At 45.5% G+C, this 18,647-nt stretch overlaps 1 protein-coding gene across 2 annotated transcripts; it reads right to left on the bottom strand.

The window, feature by feature from the left end:
• Positions 1-55: 55 nt before the first annotated feature.
• Positions 56-18,549, bottom strand: LOC100673621 (aldose reductase-related protein 2-like). 2 transcript variants are annotated; one of them, XM_010600440.3, is made up of 10 exons: positions 17,500-18,549; positions 14,814-14,981; positions 13,654-13,770; positions 12,622-12,699; positions 9,843-9,965; positions 9,078-9,184; positions 8,585-8,666; positions 7,497-7,580; positions 6,655-6,737; positions 56-2,509 (listed from the first exon to the last, which is right to left on the bottom strand). In XM_010600440.3, the coding sequence occupies exons 1-10, from the start codon at positions 17,563-17,565 to the stop codon at positions 2,467-2,469; spliced, it is 951 nt and encodes a 316-aa protein (XP_010598742.1). In that variant the 5' UTR covers positions 17,566-18,549; the 3' UTR covers positions 56-2,466. The 2 variants fall into 2 exon arrangements, with proteins under 2 accessions (XP_010598742.1, XP_064145765.1); XM_064289695.1 differs by lacking the exons at positions 12,622-12,699; positions 14,814-14,981; positions 17,500-18,549 and having other exon boundaries at positions 13,654-14,013.
• Between the last annotated feature and the right edge of the window lie 98 nt (positions 18,550-18,647).

The raw sequence follows: 18,647 nt of genomic DNA, 5'->3' as shown, positions 1-18,647 counted from the left end.
CTTTGTCTCGCTCATTTTTATGTACTTTTTGGTTACAGGAGGTGTGCCCTCTTTCAGTAAAGATGGTGACATGGTAAGGCTTGCCTTTCAGACTGAGTCTGGGTTTCGCTATAAAGAAGAAAAACATTTTTTGTATTTTGGAAATGCTTCATATTATGGGTAATTTTTCTAACATTGAAAATTATTCTGGTCCAGATGGCTGACCAAAATATATATATATATGAAAAAGGTTGAAATTATAAATTCTTAAGAAAAAAATACCAGATGTTCCTCCATCCTCCTTCTCATTCCCAATTGTTTTCATACACCCTCCCTCTCACGATGGATAGTACCGTTTCCCCAAAGGTAGTGTCTTTTATAGTTGAAATACTGATTTAACATATACCATTTGTTTTCAGGATACGTACTATGTGCAAGGCACTGGTGATTGCATTGGAATCCAGATAGAATGTATATAGTAAGAGATTGATTGCTCAACACATAAGGGTACTTGATACGTGACAAGATGATGATATTGAAGCAACTCTTCATAAACTCTGTTGTTGTAGTTGTTAGGTGCCATCGAGTCACTTCCAACTCCTAGTGATCCTATAGGACAGAGTAGAACTGCCCCATAGAGTTTCCAAGGAGCGGCTGGTGGATTCGAACCGCTGACCTGTTGTAAATTCTGTTAGGTATAGTAAAAATATGTATAACAGAACATTTGCCAATTCAACAATTTTTACATGTATAATTCAATGACATTTATTCATCGTGTTGTGCAACCATCACCCCTATACATTTCCAAATTTTCTGTCATCAATAATCTCAGTGCCCCATAAGCAACGACTCCCACTTTTCCCCTTCCTCCCACAGCTGGTAACCACTAATAACCTATGATCACTACAAATTTGCCTATTTCATCCAAGTGGGAGCATACAATGTCCCTTTGTGACTGACTTATCTCACTCAGCATAATGTTTTCAAGGTTCACCTGTGTTGTGCCATATATCAGGACTTCATTTCTCTTTACAACTGAGTAATATTCCATTGGAAACGTTGGTGGCGTAGTGGTTAATAGCTACGGCTGCTAACCAAAAGTCTGGCAGTTCGAATCCACCAGGCGTTCCTTGGAAACCCTGTTCTACTCTGTCCTATAGGGTCGCTATGAGTCAGAACCGGCTCAACGACAATGGGTTATTTTTTAATATTCCATTGGATGTATATTACCCCCCCCCCTTTTTTTTTTTAATCCAGTCGTCTGTTGATTGATATTTAAATTATTTCCACTCTTGGCTGCTGTCAACTTTTGTGGTAGTTTCTGGAGTTCGGAGATGTTGATTTGTTTTCTGGCATTTTGTGTTCCCAGATTTCTAATTCATGTATCGACTCAATATTGCAACGCAGCTCAATAAAGAATGCTGACCTCTTGCTTTCCTCTAACTAGAGATATAATAGCAGAGTTTTGCCATGGTATAATTTTAGTGATGATGGCTTCTGCTACCTTAAAATATAATTCCCAAGGAAACATTTCATTAAAGTAGTTTTAAAAGGCCCAACTGTTCATTTCCAAGAAGCCCTGGTGGCACAGTGGTTTCAGCACTCGGCTGCTAACCAAAAGGTCGGCGATTTGAACCTACTAACCACTCCGAGGGAGAAAGATGTGGCATTCTGCTTCTGTAAAGATTTGTAGCCTTGTAAACCCTATGAGGCAGGTCTATTCTGTCCTATAGGGTCACTGTGAGTCAGAATCAACTCAATGGCAATGGGTTGTTTGGTTTGGTCATTTCCACCTGGATTAAAAAAAAAAAAAATTTAAAGCTTCATTCAATAATCTCTTACTGAATGTAATAATATGAAAATTATACAAACTACAATCAGACAGAACAGAGGATTCATTTCTCAGCTAGTTTTCAACCTTATCCAGCACGCTTACACAATTACTTGTTTTTCTTAGAATAAATGCTATCTTTTGTACATCTTAGCACATGCCAACATCAAGTAACACAGGATCATTGAGTTTTTTCCAAGTGGTGGGAATCAGCTGTCCTGACTTCATCAGGGTGTCTCATCAAGTCAGCTCCCAACTCATGGCAACCCATGCACAATGGAACAAAATGCTGCCCAGTCCTGCATCATGCCCTTGATGGGTTTTGGGTCAGACTGTAGTGATCCACAGGGTAGATAAGGCCAGCTAAAGTAGGTTAAACACTCAACTACTAGCCAAAAGGTTGGCTGTTCAAACCCACCCAGAGGCATCTTGGAACTAAGGCCTAGCAATCTGCTTTCAAAAGGTCACAGCCTTGCAAACCCTATGGGGCAGTTCTACTCTGCACACATGAGGTCGCCGTGAGTTGGAGTCGACTGGACGGCAACTGATGACGACAACAACAACAAAGAAGGGCTGGGGTGAAGTGAGTTACACTTCAAGAAAGTGAAATGAGAGAATCCGCTGGATAATCTCATCAGGAACCTGGAGGTCCAACTTCAATATTCTGCAGCGAAAGGATAATCCTCCAAATGGACGACTCTGCAAAGAGAACAAGAGAGAATGACTGTAAAGAAGAGCGTGTTCCACAAGCAGTGATGCTGCTGTAACTGGCATTCTTCTCCAGGGCATCCTGCCTTCACGCTTCCTCAGCCTCCCCCCAAGATTCTAAGAGAACACAAGACAGAGACCCTCACCATCACCTTCCCTTAAACTGATCTGAGGGTGTGCTGGGAAGGAGGGCAGGCAAGCGATGACCAGGGCACAAGAGTAAACTGCCGCCTTTGAAGAAAGGTCTGGAGATCTAATTTTGAAAAAAATCAACCATTGAAAACTCTACCAAGCACAGTTCTACTCTGACAAGCATGGGGTCGCCAGGAGTCGGAATCAACTTCATGACAACCAGTTCAATGGCTAATAAGAAGCCTGGAGCCAAGCACTGCACTAAGTGCCTTCCAAGTATTGCCCAGGTTAATTCTCCCAACACTACAAGGTGGAGAATAGTAGTGGAATTGACCATTCTGGAGTTGTTGTGGGTATTAAAGGAGATAATAATACAAGTAAAGGGCTCAGAATGCCTGGCACATTCTGAGCTAACACTCAATACATGTTAGCTGTCATTAAGACCATCCTCCCCATTTTATACATAAAGAAGTTAACTCGAAAAACTTAGAGAACTTACCCAAGGTCACACAGCTAATAAGTAAGAGATGGAGCTTAAATCTGAAACCAACTAGCCACCACTCATCTGTCAATTTGTCGTAATGTGTTGGCTTGCATGTTGCTGTGATGCTGAAAGCTATGCCACTAGTATTTCAAATACAAGCAGGGTCACCCATGGTGGATAGGTTTCAGCAAAGCTTTCAGACTAAAACAGGCCAAGAAGAAGAACTTGATGATCTACTTCTAAAAAAATTACCAGTGAAAACCAACTGTATGAATAGCAGCAGAACATTGTCTGATATACTGCTAGAAGATGAACCCCTTAGGTTGGAAAGCACTCAAAAGATGACTGGAGAAGACCTGCCTCCTCAAAGTAGAGTTGACCTTAATGATGTGAATAAAGTTAAGCTTTTGGAATCTTCATTGGCTAATGGAGCACAACTCAAAATGAGAAGAAACAACTGTAAACATCCATTAATAATGAGAAGATGGAACGTAAGAAGTATGAATCTAGGAAAATTGGAATTTGTCAAAAATGAAATAGAACACATAAAGATGATGATTTCCTAAGCATTAGTGAGCTGAAATGGACTGGTATTGGCTATTTTGAATTGGGCAATCATATGGTCTCTTATACTGGGAATGACAAATTGAAGAGGAAGGGCATCAAATTCATCGTCGAAAAGAACATTTCAACATCTATCCTGAAGTACAACGCTGTCAGTGATAGCGTAATATCCATATGCCTACAGGGAAGACCAGTTAATATGACTATTATTCAAATTTATGCACCAAACATTAATGCCAAATATGAAAAAATAGAAGATTATTGCCAATTTCTGCAGCCTGAAGTTGATCAGATATGCAATCAAGATGCATTGATAATTACTAGTGATTGAGATGCAAAAGTTGGAACAAAGAAGGATCGGTAGTTGGAAAATATGGCCTTAGTTATAGAAACAGCCGAAGAGATTGCATGATAGAATTTTGCAAGACCAATGACCTATTCATTGGAAATACTTTTTCTCAACAACATAAACAGCAACTATATACATGATGCCACCAGATAGAATACACAGGAATCAAATGGACTACATCTGTGGAAAGAGACAATGGAGAAGCTCAATATCATCAGTCAGAAACAGGACCAGGGACCGACTGCGGAACATGCCATAATTTGCTCATATGCAAGTTGAAGTTGAAGAAAATTAAAACAAGTCCACGAAAGCAAAAATACAACCTTGGATATATTCCACCTGAATTTAGAGTTTTTTTTTTTTTTTCAAGAATAGATTTGATGCATTGAACACGAATGATAGAAGACCAGACGAGCTGTGGGATGACATCAAGGACATCACACATGAAGAAAGCAAAAGGTTATTTAAAAGACAGAGAAGAAAGAAAAGACCAAAATGGAAGACAGAAGAGACTCTGAAAGTTGCTCTTGAATGTAGAGTAGCTAAAGTGAAAGGAAGAAATGATGAAGTAAAAGAGCTGAACAGAAGATTTCAAAGGGCAGCTCAAGAGGACAAAATAAAGTATTACAATGAAATGTGCAAAGAGCTGGAGTTAGAAAACCAAAATAGAAGAACACACTCAGCATTTCTCAAGCTGAAAGAACTGAAGAAAATATTCAAGCCCCGAGTTGCAATACTGAAGGATTCTATGGGGAAAATATTGAATGACGCAATAAACATCAAAAGAAGATGGAAGGAAAACACAGAGTCACTGCATCAAAAAGAATTGGTTGATGTTCAACCATTTCAGGAGGCAGTATACAATCAAGAACCTATGGTACGGAAGGAAGAATTTCAACCTGCACTAAGGCAAAAAAACAAGGCTCTGGGAATTGATGGAACCCCAACTGAGACGTTTCAACAAACAGACGCAACACTGGAATCACTCACCAAGAAATCTGCAAGGCAGCTTCCTGGCCAACTGACTGGAAGAGATCCATATTTGTGCCCATTCCAAAGAAAGATGATCCAACAGAATTTGTAAATTATCAAACAACATCATTAATATAACAGTAAAATTTTGCTGAAGATAATACAAATATGGTTGCAGCAGTCCATAGACAGGAAACTGGTAGAAATTCAAGCTGGATTCAGAAGAGGATATGAAATGAGGGATATCATTGCTGATGTCAGATGGATCTTGGCTGAAAGCAGAGAATACCATAAAGACGTTTACCTGTGTTTTATTGGCTATGCAAAGGCACTCGACTGTGTGGATCATAACAAATTATGGATAACATTGTGAAGAATGAGAATTCCAGAACACTTAATTGTGCTCATGAGGAACCTGTACATAGACCAAGAGGCAGTCATTAAAACAGAACAAAGGGATATTGCACAGTTTAAAGTCAGGGAAGATATGCTTCAGGGTTGCATCCTTTCACCATACTTATTCAATCTATATGCTGAGCAAATAATCCAAGAAGCTGGACTATATGAAAAGAAGAACAAGACATCAGGATTGGAGGAAGACTCATTAACAACTGCATTATGCAGATGACACAACCTTGCTTGCTGAAAGTGAAAAGGACTTGAAGCACTTACTGATGAAAACCAAAGACCACAGCCTTCAACCATGTCTCAACATAAAGAAAACAAAAGTCCTGGACCAATAAGCAACATCATGATAAACAGAGAAAATACTGAAGTTGTCAAGGATTTCATTTTACTTGTATCCACAATCAATGTCCATGGAAGCAGCAGTCCAGAAATCAAACAACGCATCTCATTGGAAAATTTGCTGCAAAAGATCTCTTTAAAGGGTTAAAAAGTAAAGATGTCGTTTTGAGGACTAAGGTGCACCTGACCCAAGCCATGGTATTTTCAATTGCTTCATATGCATGCAAAATCTAGACAATAAATAAAAAGGATCAAAGAAGAAATGATGCATTTGAATTATGGTGTTGGTGAAGAATACTGAGTATACCGTGGACTGCCAGAAGAACGAACACATCTGTCTTGGAAGAAGAACAACCAGATTGCTCCTTAGAAGAGAGGATGGCAAGACTTCATCTTACGTACTTTGGACATGTTATCAGGGGGAACTAGTCCCTGGAGGAGGACAACATACTTGGTAAAGTGGAGGGTCAGCAAAAAAGAAGACCCTTGACAAGATGGATTGACATAGTAGCTACAATAATGGGCTCAAACTTAGCAAAGATTGTCAGGGTGGCACAGGACCAAGCAGCATTTTGTTCTGTTGTACACAGAGTCAGTCAGAACCGACTATCAGTCAGAACCGACTTGGCAGCATCTAACAAAAACAACAGTATGTGAATGAATGAATGAATAGCTTTTGTTTCCTACCTAGTGACATGGCTTCTTTTAAAATTTTGGCATTAAATTTAGCAGTCCAGACAGTGAGCCACAATTAGGGATATGGCTTTCCTCATAATGAGTATTTCAATCTTAATTTTCAAAAGCTGCATTCTGAGTCTTTCAGCTAACCTTCTACCAGCTTAGAAAACCCTGACACTCCTTGCAGTTAGAGTAACCCAGTGCACTCACTGCTCCATGACGCAGGCCCTCCAGTTCCTGTTGAAGCTGAGTATGACTGCCATCTCCTCATCACTCAATTGGAAGTCAAAGACCTGTAAAGGGGGGAGTTCAAGACAATCCTCGGGATCCTGTTCCTGCAGGGAAAGAGCTCATATCCGCAGAACTAACTGGCCACAGGGGTTCCCCATTGTGTCCATTGAGCACAACTTTTGCTTTGAATTAAGTCCTATAAATATGAGCAAATCAAATCCAACAATGTATAAAAAGAATTACATATCACGACCAAGTTGGACTCAGCCCAGGTAGGCATGGCTGGTTCAGCATTCACAAATCAATTGGTGTAATTCCTCACATCAACAGGCTAACAAAGAAAAATTGTATGGTCATATCAACAGGTGCAGAAAAAGTGTGTGATGTTAGGTCCTCTACAAAGACCACAGTCCTTGTTGGCTTGGGCCCTCCCGTTGCTGGTGTGTCCCTGATGGACACACAGACTCCTCCAGTGCGGTCCAAGCCCCCTCTGCTGTGGAGAGTCAGTGGGAGGCCAGGACAGCCTGTTCTGCAGGTGGCCATGATCTTCTGCTCAGGGGCAACCAAGTGTCTCCTTAGGGAGGTGAGGCACAGCTGTGCTCATACGGCCAGGTGGAACAGGTGGCTCCCAGAACATCTCTGGCCCACAGATCATCTACCTCAGCTCTTACTGAGGTCAGCCCCTTGGCCTGGGAGGTGACAGGGTGAGGGTTTGTGGGTGGGGCCCACAGACAATGCAGGGATGGAATGAGGAGCCTGGTGAGAAGAGGCTCTCCTTCTCCTTCACTGAGGAAAACGAAGGTCAATCAGCGGGCCCTTACCTGAAAGTTCTCAGCAATGTGTGTTGGGGTCACAGCCTTGGGGATCACAACCAGGTTCCTCTGAACATGGAACCGGATCAGAACCTGTGCATGAAGGACATTACACTGTACTTACCCACCAGGACCCTCCTTCCACTAAAGGACCGAGAAACCTCCCGTAGCTCCCTGTCTTCCTTAGAATGGCGACTTTGGACTGAATGCAGCCCTGTCAGAAACTGGCAGCCTCCGCTGGACTGTCTCCCAGAATCCTCACAACAGCCTGAAGAGGGAGATTCTATAATATTCTTATTAGGAACTAGGGCAGTGGCTGGGCCAGTGTTGGGTATCAAGGCTGTACACAATAGAACAGGATCTTAATCCAGGTCTCTGACACCAAAAGCCATGGTGGTTGCTGGGCGATCAGGCGCACAGGAAGCTTCTAGACAGACATTCCCCCTGTCACAGTGATAACAGCGTGTCTCCTAGAGGCCCAACCAGTGGCATCACTAGGGTTGGTGTCACCCAGTGCGGTAACTATTGATGTCACCCCTCTCATGCTAATTACCGCGATATTGTAGCTGAAACAACAGAAAATTTGACAAGATCGGTACAGAAACACCAGCAACAATGAAAACAACAGCACGTGCTTGTAGCGCATGCAGATGAAATCACGTGATTCAAAGCATCACTGAAATTGGATAATAATTACAGCTCTGCCGGGAGCACTTTAGAAGGTTCCGAAGAAAGTAAATTAGCATAGAGTTTTGTCTTGTAGGTATATTGATACAGGTAAGCTGGGCTTACAAAAAAAAATGTTGTTGTTATAACTAACCACAGGGATATTTTTATAAACAATAATAAATTTCTGCTGAAACACTGCCCAAAAATTTTTTATACAGTCATTTTGGTGTCTCCCCCTCTGAAAGTGTCACCTGGTGTGGTCCACAACCCCTGCATTCCCCTGGTGATGCCACTAGGCCCAACAGGACTTTCAGGAAGGGACTGACTAGGCGTCTATGCCCTGTTCTTCTCCTTTGAGTTAAGTGAAGACAACAAAAGGAACAAAACACAGGGCTCTGGATTGCTAGGGGAAATAAATAAATAGGTACCTGGGCTGGGGTTTTGTTGTGCTTCGCAGCAATCTCCTTAATCTTGGGGTCCTCCAGTAGTGAAGGGTCGTCTGGCTTGGCCCTAGAGAAAGAAAGATGGTGGGCATGAACAATTGCCATGGTTACCACAAGTAGATGAACATCCCTCCCATGGCGACCCCAAGGCTACTTGTCCCAGTCTCCTCCATCTGCGAGACAGGCAGAAGCACCTGAAAGCTTTATCTGACCCTTGGGCCCATCATGAGCTCCAAACCTTGCTTTGTGCGGAGGCTGGTCCAGCTCTGAGTGACTGAACCTGAATATTTGCAGGGGGGATGCATGTTGCTATAGAAAAAAATCCCATTTTTACCTACTATAATCCCATTTAGGTGCACCAAACACATTGTCTTAGACATATTATTCTATCCAATGCCTTATAGACTCATACCAGCACTAACCAATTATCAGTCATTTTTTAAAGAGCATCAAGAGAAAGACCCCTGAGGAGCCTCACCAAGGTCTGTCTGGAGAGCCCAGGGGGCTGTAGGCGGTGACCGCAATGCCCTTGGAATGGCAGTACTGGATCAGCTTCTCCTGCGTGAGGTATGGGTGACACTCGATCTGCAAAAGCAAACATTCCCCATCATCAGGAAGTTGGCCTGCATTTGGAGACGCTCACAGGGAGTTTTACACATAAAAAGGCAGCCAAGCAGAAACCAAACCCTGCCCAATGGTACACTTGGATGCCAGACCCTGTGACCTACCTCACATCTCCCAAAAGTGTCCTCATCACTGACCCCTGACAGAAAACTCAGTACATAATACTGTACTTGCCTTCAAATGTTTAAGAATTAAGTTATGTCTCTTACCCAGGGGTAGATTATCCAATGAGCAAGGTAAGTACGGGCTTACTTGTGTTTATTTACTAATCTGTAGTGAACAATTTACACAGATGTGGTGAAACCCACGTGAAATTGTTCAGTACAGATTGGTAAGCACAAGAAAGTCCGTGTTTACCTTGCTTATTGGGTAATCCACCCCGGTATGGGACTGTAAATTTGAAAAGAGGCTTTGATTCTGTAGGAAGGTGCTGTGAGGCTGGGAGAGAAGCAGATGCCAGCCACACCTAGAAGCAGGATCTCTGAAGTGGTAAAAAAAAAAAAAAAAAAAATGTGAATTGCTCACTACAGATGATCTGGTAAGCAAGGTAAGTACTGTGCTTATCTTGTTTATTGGGTAATCTGCCCCTGCACTTATTTTTTTACTAAGCAGAATTTACCTGGTTCATCACTGGTTTATGTTTCAGTCCAGGTTTGTTCAAGAGCCTCTCGATCTGGAAGTGGTTGAAGTTGGAGACGCCAAGGGCTTTCACCAGTCCCTCGTCCACCAGCTCCTCCATGTCCTGTCATAGAAAGGAACACCTGTCAGGGGCTACAGGGACCCTGGCTTGGCTTAGTACTCTCGGGAGGACAAGCAGCACGAGCTAGTAAAGGATCCACTGCAGGATAGTTAGCTCACACATTACAAGGAAACTTCCATCCAGCCCAACAGTGTCCTCAAGGATTGGTTCCAGCCCCACTGCCCTTCCCCAGCCCAAATGAAACTGGGCTTCAAAGGCGAAGGTTCTGTGTTCTTGCCTTCCCTCCTCACCTAGACCAGCTGGCCTGGCTTAGCTGGAAAGAGGCTGCAGTGTGTGGAGAAGGGTCCTTGTCTGGGCTTGGGGTCGCTCCCTCCCACACCACCTATAGCCTGGTCTGCAGTAATATTGGGGCCATTAAAAAATGAGAATATCTTTGCTTGAAGGTTCAGGCTTACTCCATCTTTTTTAGTGAATATATCAAACAAGTATTTAAAACTGTATAGCTGGACAATGGCTTGTGTGGTTATTAAGGCAAAAATAAAGTATGAAAACCTAAAAATAAAAAATTGTTCACCTTGTAATAGGAACCCTCTGTCTAGTACTTGGGCTCCGCTAGCTCACAGCTTATCCAGCAGTGAGCTAGAATTAAATTTATATTTAATTATATGAAGAAGGTAACAGACACGTATAACAAATTGAGGCCTTCATAAGATTTTCCCAGGAGTATTTGATTTGCTTCTATTTGTAGTGTCTTGTTCATGAGATGTGCTATTTCCAATTATTTACTATTTAAAATGGTTCTTAATTGCATAAGCCATTGCTTTTTTATTATTATTGCTAATTTTGACATGCGGGACCTAAGTACAAATGACACACCCTTGCCAAGCAAGTCCAAGGGCAACGTTGAAGATGGCTCTTTGTTATGGTTGGGAGCTTTCTTCTTTTTTCCTTTGTACATACAACCCAGAGAGCTTCAGGACAGTCTTCAAAACCCACCCGGGTAAGTACAAATGGTTTTGTCCATTCTTCCTTTCAACAGCCTTTCTGCTGTTGGTAGGCACATTTAATGATCTATTTGGAAAAGATAACCAAAACCAAACCAAACCCATTGCCGTCAAGTTGATTCCAACTCAGTGACCTTGTAGGTCAGGGTAGAACTGCCCCTTAGGGTTTCCAGGACTGTAAATCTTTACAGAAGCAGACTGCCACGTCTTTCTCCTGAGGAGTGGCTGATATGTTTAAACTGCCAATCTTTCAGTTAGCAGCCAAGGGATCCTTGCCAAAGATAACTCCCTTCAAATACTCACATGTATAGAACTGCTAAAGTTACCATTACCAGATGAGGAATTTTACTCCATGACCCTGTCCTTCAGTTATCACGTCAGTTTTGATATCTAAATGCTCTTACTGCTAGTTGTTAACGTTCAAAGCAGCAGGAAGGCTGTGTTATAAATATAGACTTTGGAACAATCAGATGTAATTAAGTTACATTTAATTTAATTATATCAACTGCAAGCTCTTCAGAAAGGTTAGGCTTCATACATTTCCAAGCTGTAAAACACAGCACAAAACCACAACTACATGTGCCCCCACACAGGAAACTGACTAAGAACACAAGGATCTCTGAGTTTTCCTCACTGTTCACTGTCAACTTGTTCATCCACTTTGCTTTCTACTAGCATTTCCATGAGGATACAATAGTATAGGTCCCTGGGTGACCCAAATGGCTTGTACTCATTGTCAACTGAAAAGTCAGTGGTTGGAACCCATCTAGCAGAGTCATGGTAGAAAGGCCTAGCGACCTGCTTCCATAAAGATTACAGCCAAGAAAGCCCTATAGAGGTCAGTTCTACTCTGAAACACAGGGGGTTGCCGTGAGTTGAGGGCCAACTCAACGCAGCTAACAACAACAACAATGGTTTAAGAACAAATTATCAGCAAGAAAATGTCATTCCTTAATTCAGTTTTGAACCTGGATTTTGTGACACAGGTTGTGATTTGATCTGGGAGAGGACCACTCGTGTTCTCTGGAGTGGGCATGTGGTCACTGCACACCAGGCACTGTGCAAAGGGCTGTGGAGGGTAGACTCTGAAGTCAGACCTGGGGCGGATCTGTCTCTGCCACACACTGGCTGTTGACTTAGACAAGCCAGCATCCTCTCTAGGTCTCACTTTCCTCATTTACAAACAGGGACACTAAGAGTGCCTACCTCCTCGGCCTCTGCTGATTAAGGGAACCTATGATTAAGGTTTCTGTGCTCCATAGGTATTAGCTAGCTTAATCTTTACCACATCCTAAAAGATGCGTGTTATCACCAGGAATGCAGTAATTTTTTTTTTAAGATGAGGAAACTGAGGTTTAGTGGAGTTAAATAACTCCCCCCAGGTTACTCTGCTAATCCGTGCAAACCCGGGCCAAACCCCTGCTCAAATCCCTCTCCCCTGACTGGAGAGCAGCATGTGAGTGTCCCCCTAATGGGGCTACATCAGATTTATCTTCTCACTTAAGAACTCAGCCTTAGACTTTGGAAATACGGTGTTAGGGGAAAAAAAAAAACTCAAAGGTGATTTGGAAGGGGCTGGAAGAACTACAGAATGACAATGAGGAAATTAAACAGCATCAGGGACATGGGCATGGAGTGTGGAGCAGCGTGGATCACCGAAGGAAAGTTTTCAATTAGAAAAAGCTGGAACCTACCTCCCAGGCATCCAGGAATGTTGTTTTACTCGGGAGGACATTGCCTTTATCATCTTTGGGGATAATTTCCTTCCCAGGCTGTAAATGCAGAAAAAAAAGCTTCAGCTGGAGCCTGCCTCCAGGCACCTGAGTTCTGTCCAGGATCCTGAACCTCCCCCACATGCTGGACAACCACATCTGCACGCTGCCTCTTCAGGCTCAGGACCACAAACTTCAAGAACGTGACAGTAAATGAAATCTCTAAACCATCAAATCAAAATCTACTGTCGTATCTGAAACCTCCTATTTCAGACACTGCTGGTTGATGTTAAAATCCGTGGTCAGCACATTCCAAAACCACCACCGCCACCATCGGCATTACCTCATACACCCAGGCCCCATATACACTTGGGGACAAGCTTTAATTTCAAGACCAGCAGACAAGGGTTAAATCCCAAGAGTGGGTTTTTTGGAGAGGATACTGGCACGCTTCTCTTCTGGCAGGCTCAGGAGGCCTTTTGGGAGGATGGTACCCACTCATCACCCCACGGGTCATGAGGTGAGAGAGTTGGGCATCATGTCACCCCTGCCTTTCAGAAGCCAGAGGGGAGCCCAGGAAAGGCCTGCTGGGTCATCAGTGAGCATAAGCCACCCTCCAGCGTAAACATACATGGGTTTTTCTCCAAGATGTCACACCCAGGGTGTGCTTCGATACAAGAGGGTTGTTTCCTGAACTACTGTTATGCAGGAGTACTCCAAGTGTTCTCCCATGATGGGGCTCTTGGCACGGACTCGAGACAAAGACAACATGGCAGCCGCAGTCACTGTGGGCTGCCAGAAACCACGACCCCCTCAGACATAACAGAGAAGACCCAGCACGTGGCCAGCTCCTCAGCCATGGCCTCGGCCTCCCTCCCAGCCCTCTGCTCCATCGTGGCCTCCGTCAGTTCACAGGTATGAAGGGCAGGAGTTCCCTCCTCAGCAGCCCCGCAGCTGGGCCAGTGGATACTCTCTGGCATCTGCTTAGGAACGAGAGACGGGATGAGTGCTAACCTGCAGCCCCTGTGGCCAGTGAACAAGGTAGATGTCGAGGTAGTCCAGCTTCAGATCCTTGAGTGTCTTCCGACAGGCTTCCTTCACCAGGGGCTTCTCGAAGAAGGTGGGCCACAGCTGCAGAGAGTGACAAGGAGGGTCAATACCAGGAAAGAAGGCTCCATCAGCCACATCGCACTGCTCCTGGGTCTAACCTGGGGTCAGGCTTTGTACAGCAAGAGTAGTTCAGACACGTGACCCAGGTGAGCTCTGCCACAAGGGCTCAGCAAGTCAAGAGCAGTCCCTAAGTGCTGAGGGCAGTTTATTTGCTCGGCTCCCCTAGCATGTTATGTGTCCCTCATGTCAGGGAACGTATCTGGTCCTGCCTCTACCTGTTCCCCGTGTTGTCTCCACCTTGGCTGTAGGTGCCGAGAGAGCAGAAATTGCGTCTAACTTAAATTTCAAGCTCTCTCACACTCTGGGACAGAAGGTCCTCTTTCTGAAGCACCTCCAGCCTGCCAGGCCCCAGTGGTGGCTTCCACAGAGTCCATCCAGACTCAGCGCAGCACATGGAGTGTGTGTGCTGCCTGGTGCACGCTCTTTCCATTACCTGAAGCTCGCGTTTTAGCAAGCCGTGCACAATACCTGTCTGGTGATTCGCAACCCTACAGACCAGCACCCCCTTTATTATAACATTTGTAACTCGCCTTTTACTATGCTGAAAGAGAATGAAAGTCATACGTGACAATACAAGAAATGCTCCCACACTTTTGCAAACATCCCCTGTTGAGAGGCTCAGGCCTTAGGCCATGGGGACCACAATGCACAAAGGCGGCCTCCAGATCCATCCCTGACTGCACCCTCCGCTGCTGACCAACGCTGGGCAGATGAACCCCGCGATGGGCATGGAGGCCATGAGCGTCGCTGCAGCTCAGTGGACCCTCCCTGTAATAGGAAACCCAACTCAGAGGAGGGGGCCAGCAGCAGCATCTCCTCATTCCAGTCCTGGGTGGGATTGTGGTTATGTGGGGACTGGGTGTGTCACAAAGCAGAGAGGAAGGGAGCTGGGGAAACAACTCTGTGCTTATAGGAAAGGCTGGCAAATCCTTGGTGGTCACCAAACTGAACTCTTCCCCTGCCCTGAGGTTAAGACCTCCTCCCACCCCATGGGCCTTGGGCACCTTGCTGACGATGAAGAGGTCCTCGCGTGCCACAGCCTTCTCTTGGAGCTTCTCCTCGATGGCCTTCCCCACCTCGCTCTCATTCAGATACACGATGGCGCAGTCAAAGTGGCGGTAGCCCACATCAATTGCTGCCTTCACAGCCTCTTGGACTTGGCCTGGGGAAGACTAAGGAGAAGGAGACCATCATGTGTTCTCATTCCCTGGCCACCTCCCCAGGGTCCCCCTCTATGGCCCACCACTCCAAACCAGAGCCTCGCTGGGGCTCCGATTTCCACAGGACACCAGGGCAGAAAACAGGCTTGGAAGAATGTTGCAAAGGAGAAGGACGGAAGGTGAGTTGGCTTTGTGATCATGGCTCATATCCCACACTAACCAAGAGCCAACTCTTTCCTAATCCAGGTGAGCCCTCCGACCTGACAGGGCCCCAGGTGTGTGGGGATGACCCACGGCTCCTCATGGCCCCCCATAAAGATGGGGTGACCCATGGCTCCATGTGCCCCCATTAGTAAAGATGGAGGTGACCATGTCTCCTATTGCCGACTTTGTAAAGATAGGGGTGACCATGGCTCCTTGTGCCCCCTTTCTAAAGATGGGGTAACCCATGACTCCTAGTGCCCTCCTTTGCAAAGATGGTGGTGACCCATTGCTCCTAGTACCCCCCTTTGTCAAGATGAGGTGAACCACAGCCCCTATTAGCCCCATTCGTAAAGACCAGGCTGAAACTGCCCTCTGGAATGGCCCAGAGGAATTGACAGTAAAGTTCTCCAAACAGTGATAAGGCTCTGTAAGGTCAGTTCAGATAAATTCAGGCTCCTGCTATGGGGTCGCTAGTTTATTTTTGCTAGGGTCTTGGCCTTGGGCAGATTACTTAATCTCTCTAAACCTTGTCAGCAAAATGAGAGTGATAACAGTACATGCCTCGGGGGCAGCTGGGTTGGTGAAGGGCTAGAGTGAATGAAAAGTGTTCAGAACGGGGTCTGGGACCCAGGAAGCCTCGGTGGGGGTGAGCTATTACATATGTATTATTTCAAAAAAAAGAGAGAAAGAAAACCTTGAAACAATAGAGGTTCTTTTCCCCCCTCAAGGCTAAAGAGGAAACAGCATTAGAAATACCACATTTTAGCTTAACCTGACCAACCCAAGCAATACAAAGTAAAAAGAAAGAAAAGAGTTTTGTACTGAACGTCCACAAAATCTTTTTTAAACCTCTTCTATTGTGAAATAACAAACATACCAAAAAGCTGACAAAACAGAATGTGTAGCCACCCCAGCACTGGAACAAGAAATGGACGCTGCAGCAGCTCAGACGCCCCTGGGCCCCCTCCCACCCCTGCACCCCGAACCTTCACTGATAAGTGCATAATCTTTAGAATGACATCATCCCCAGGTCCTGAAAGGGTTCTGTCCACAATCCTCACATCTAATTCTGAAAACAGTGCTCTGTCATTTATCTGGGTGAGCAGAGTCCCTGCAGACCTGAAGCCATTATTTGTCAGGTTTGTAGGAGGCCAAAGCTCTGATTTGGGATAAAACACCCCTGTCCCAGCAAGAGAGGCTGGGGCTGAATCAGCTGGAGTCCATCTGCTCCCCCAGATGGACCCAGTGTACCTCCTGAGAACAGCCCAGCGCTGGGACCATAAGGTGTCCCCTTCACGGTAGAGGAGCCAGGAAGGTTGGTACAAAGGAGGAAAGTGACCCAGAGAAGAAAGAATCAAGATTCCCCCTAGTAAGGACCTTTGGTGGCACAATGGCTAAGAGCTATCTGCTAACCAAAAAGTAGAAAGGTTGGTGGTTCGAACCACCTGGCAGCCTGCTTCCATAAAGATTACAGCTTAGAAAACCATATGGGGCAGTTCTACTCTGTTATATATGTTATACAGTGTTAGAATCAACCCAAGGACACCTGACAACAGTAACAACAGTTAGGGTGGCATTATCATTAATGGAAATGCAAAAGAAGAGTTAAAAGACAATGGAAAAATATTCTAACTTAAGAATGTTTAACTAATTGAGGCATTTGGACCTTTGTCACTGAGCCCTGGAGTGCAGAATGTGTCCGCACACCAAGGACATTAGCCCAGCCCAGCTGACAACGGCCCAGCCCCTGAGAGGACTACCTCCAAGGCACTGGGCCCCTGTCCTGGGGAAGCAGCAATTCCAGACTTGAACTGCAAGGGGACCACCTGGGGGTCTTGTTCAAGTGCAGATTCCCATGCAGAAGGCCTGGGGTGGCCTGAGAGCCTGCATTTCTAACCAGCTCTCGGGACCACACGGCACACAGCCCACAGCCAGAGCCGCAGGATGGAGCTCCCACGCCCCCTCCCCTCAACCACCCACCCAGCTGCAACCCCAGGGCCAGGCTCCACCAGCGAGGAGCCCCTTTAAAGGTTCCAGAGCCAGGGAGAAGCGAGAAGAGGAAAGACTTCTGGAAGAGAAACTGCCCCTGAAAATAACCGTGTTTCTCAGCCCAACACCTGCTTGAAACTAGATCCTGGCAGGAAGCTCTGGCCGCGCTGGGAAAAGCCACCCTGGAGCTTTGGAGCCTGAATCCACCAGAGAGAAGGGAGCCCCGGGTCCTGGCTCCAAGGCGGGACTCTCCCTCCCCAAGCCCCGCCGACGGCAGGGCTTCCAGCTGAAGAGCCCCAGAAGGGAAGCAGGTGTCCGCACACACGTGCTTATCTACCTTCCAGGTGCCCAGGCCCACGATGGGCACCTTGGCTTTGGTGCTGAGCTCCACGAAGGTGGCCATGGTCAGCGCGGACACGGAGCTGAGAAGCTGGGTGCTGCGCAGCGGGATCCTGAGCGTAGGGTGTTGTGTGCGGCGGTTATTAAAGGCTGGCCCCACCGCAGAGGGAGGAGCCGGCGCTGGGGCGGGAGGTTTCCAGCCCTGGCGGAGGGTGTTCCATGACCTAATGAGGGCTGGCCCCACCGCAGAAGGAGGAGCCGGCGCTGGGGCGGGAGGTGTCCAGCCCTGGCGGAGGGTGTTCCATGTCCTGGTTAATGAGGGCTGGCCCCACCGCAGAGGGAGGAGCCGGCGCTGGGGCCGGAGGTTTCCAACCCGGGTAGGACAGACAGCAAGTCCGTTCTGGTCTTGTCCTGAAGACCGATTAATGCCAGCGAAACTCACACCTGGCAAACTTGTGCAAAGTCCTCCCTGGTACCAAATGCACGAACAACTTCATGACAGAGACACCTAGGGGTCTTATCAACTCTTGTTTTTTTTCTTCTGCCAGTTTAATGTATGGAACTTGAAACCGTGCAGGTCTTGTCGTTTGTACCCATCAGACTTGCTCCACAGCTGAACTTTCTCCCAAAGCACAGACTTGCCCGTTAACTACCTGGACGGCGTCTTTATGTATTTGTGTTCTTCACGTATTAGGATGTTTGGCTTTATTCAATTCTATTTATAAAGAACTTTAAAAATTCTTGTGCCTTCATTAAAAAAAAAATTCGGGATTATAAAAATGACGCCTACCATATTTTCATACAAATAATATACCTGCATTTATTTGCCAACCACGCTTCTCGTCCCCCCCACCCAAGGCATTTTCATAAGTGCACTATGCCTTTTGTTCTTTTTTTTTTTAGCAACACGTAAAAAATATTGGCATAGTGGCACTTATGAAAATACCTCGTGGGTGAAGGAGGGTGCAATTGGCAAAAAAAGGTAGAAGGTGTGTGTTATTTGCATAAAAATATGGTACTCATTATAGAAAATTTGAAAACACTCAAGGTCCTATTGCCAGAGTTTTGTCCCCCAGCCTTTTTTCCATGCACGTATATTTGTAAAGCACTGCAATGGTTGTACATTATGATTTTTAAACTTAACAC

Source organism: Loxodonta africana, chromosome 8 (genome assembly GCF_030014295.1).
Source record: "Loxodonta africana isolate mLoxAfr1 chromosome 8, mLoxAfr1.hap2, whole genome shotgun sequence".
Taxonomy (NCBI): domain Eukaryota; kingdom Metazoa; phylum Chordata; class Mammalia; order Proboscidea; family Elephantidae; genus Loxodonta; species Loxodonta africana.
Note: the sequence above shows the minus strand (reverse complement) of the source record. Positions and strands in the feature narration are given on the sequence as shown.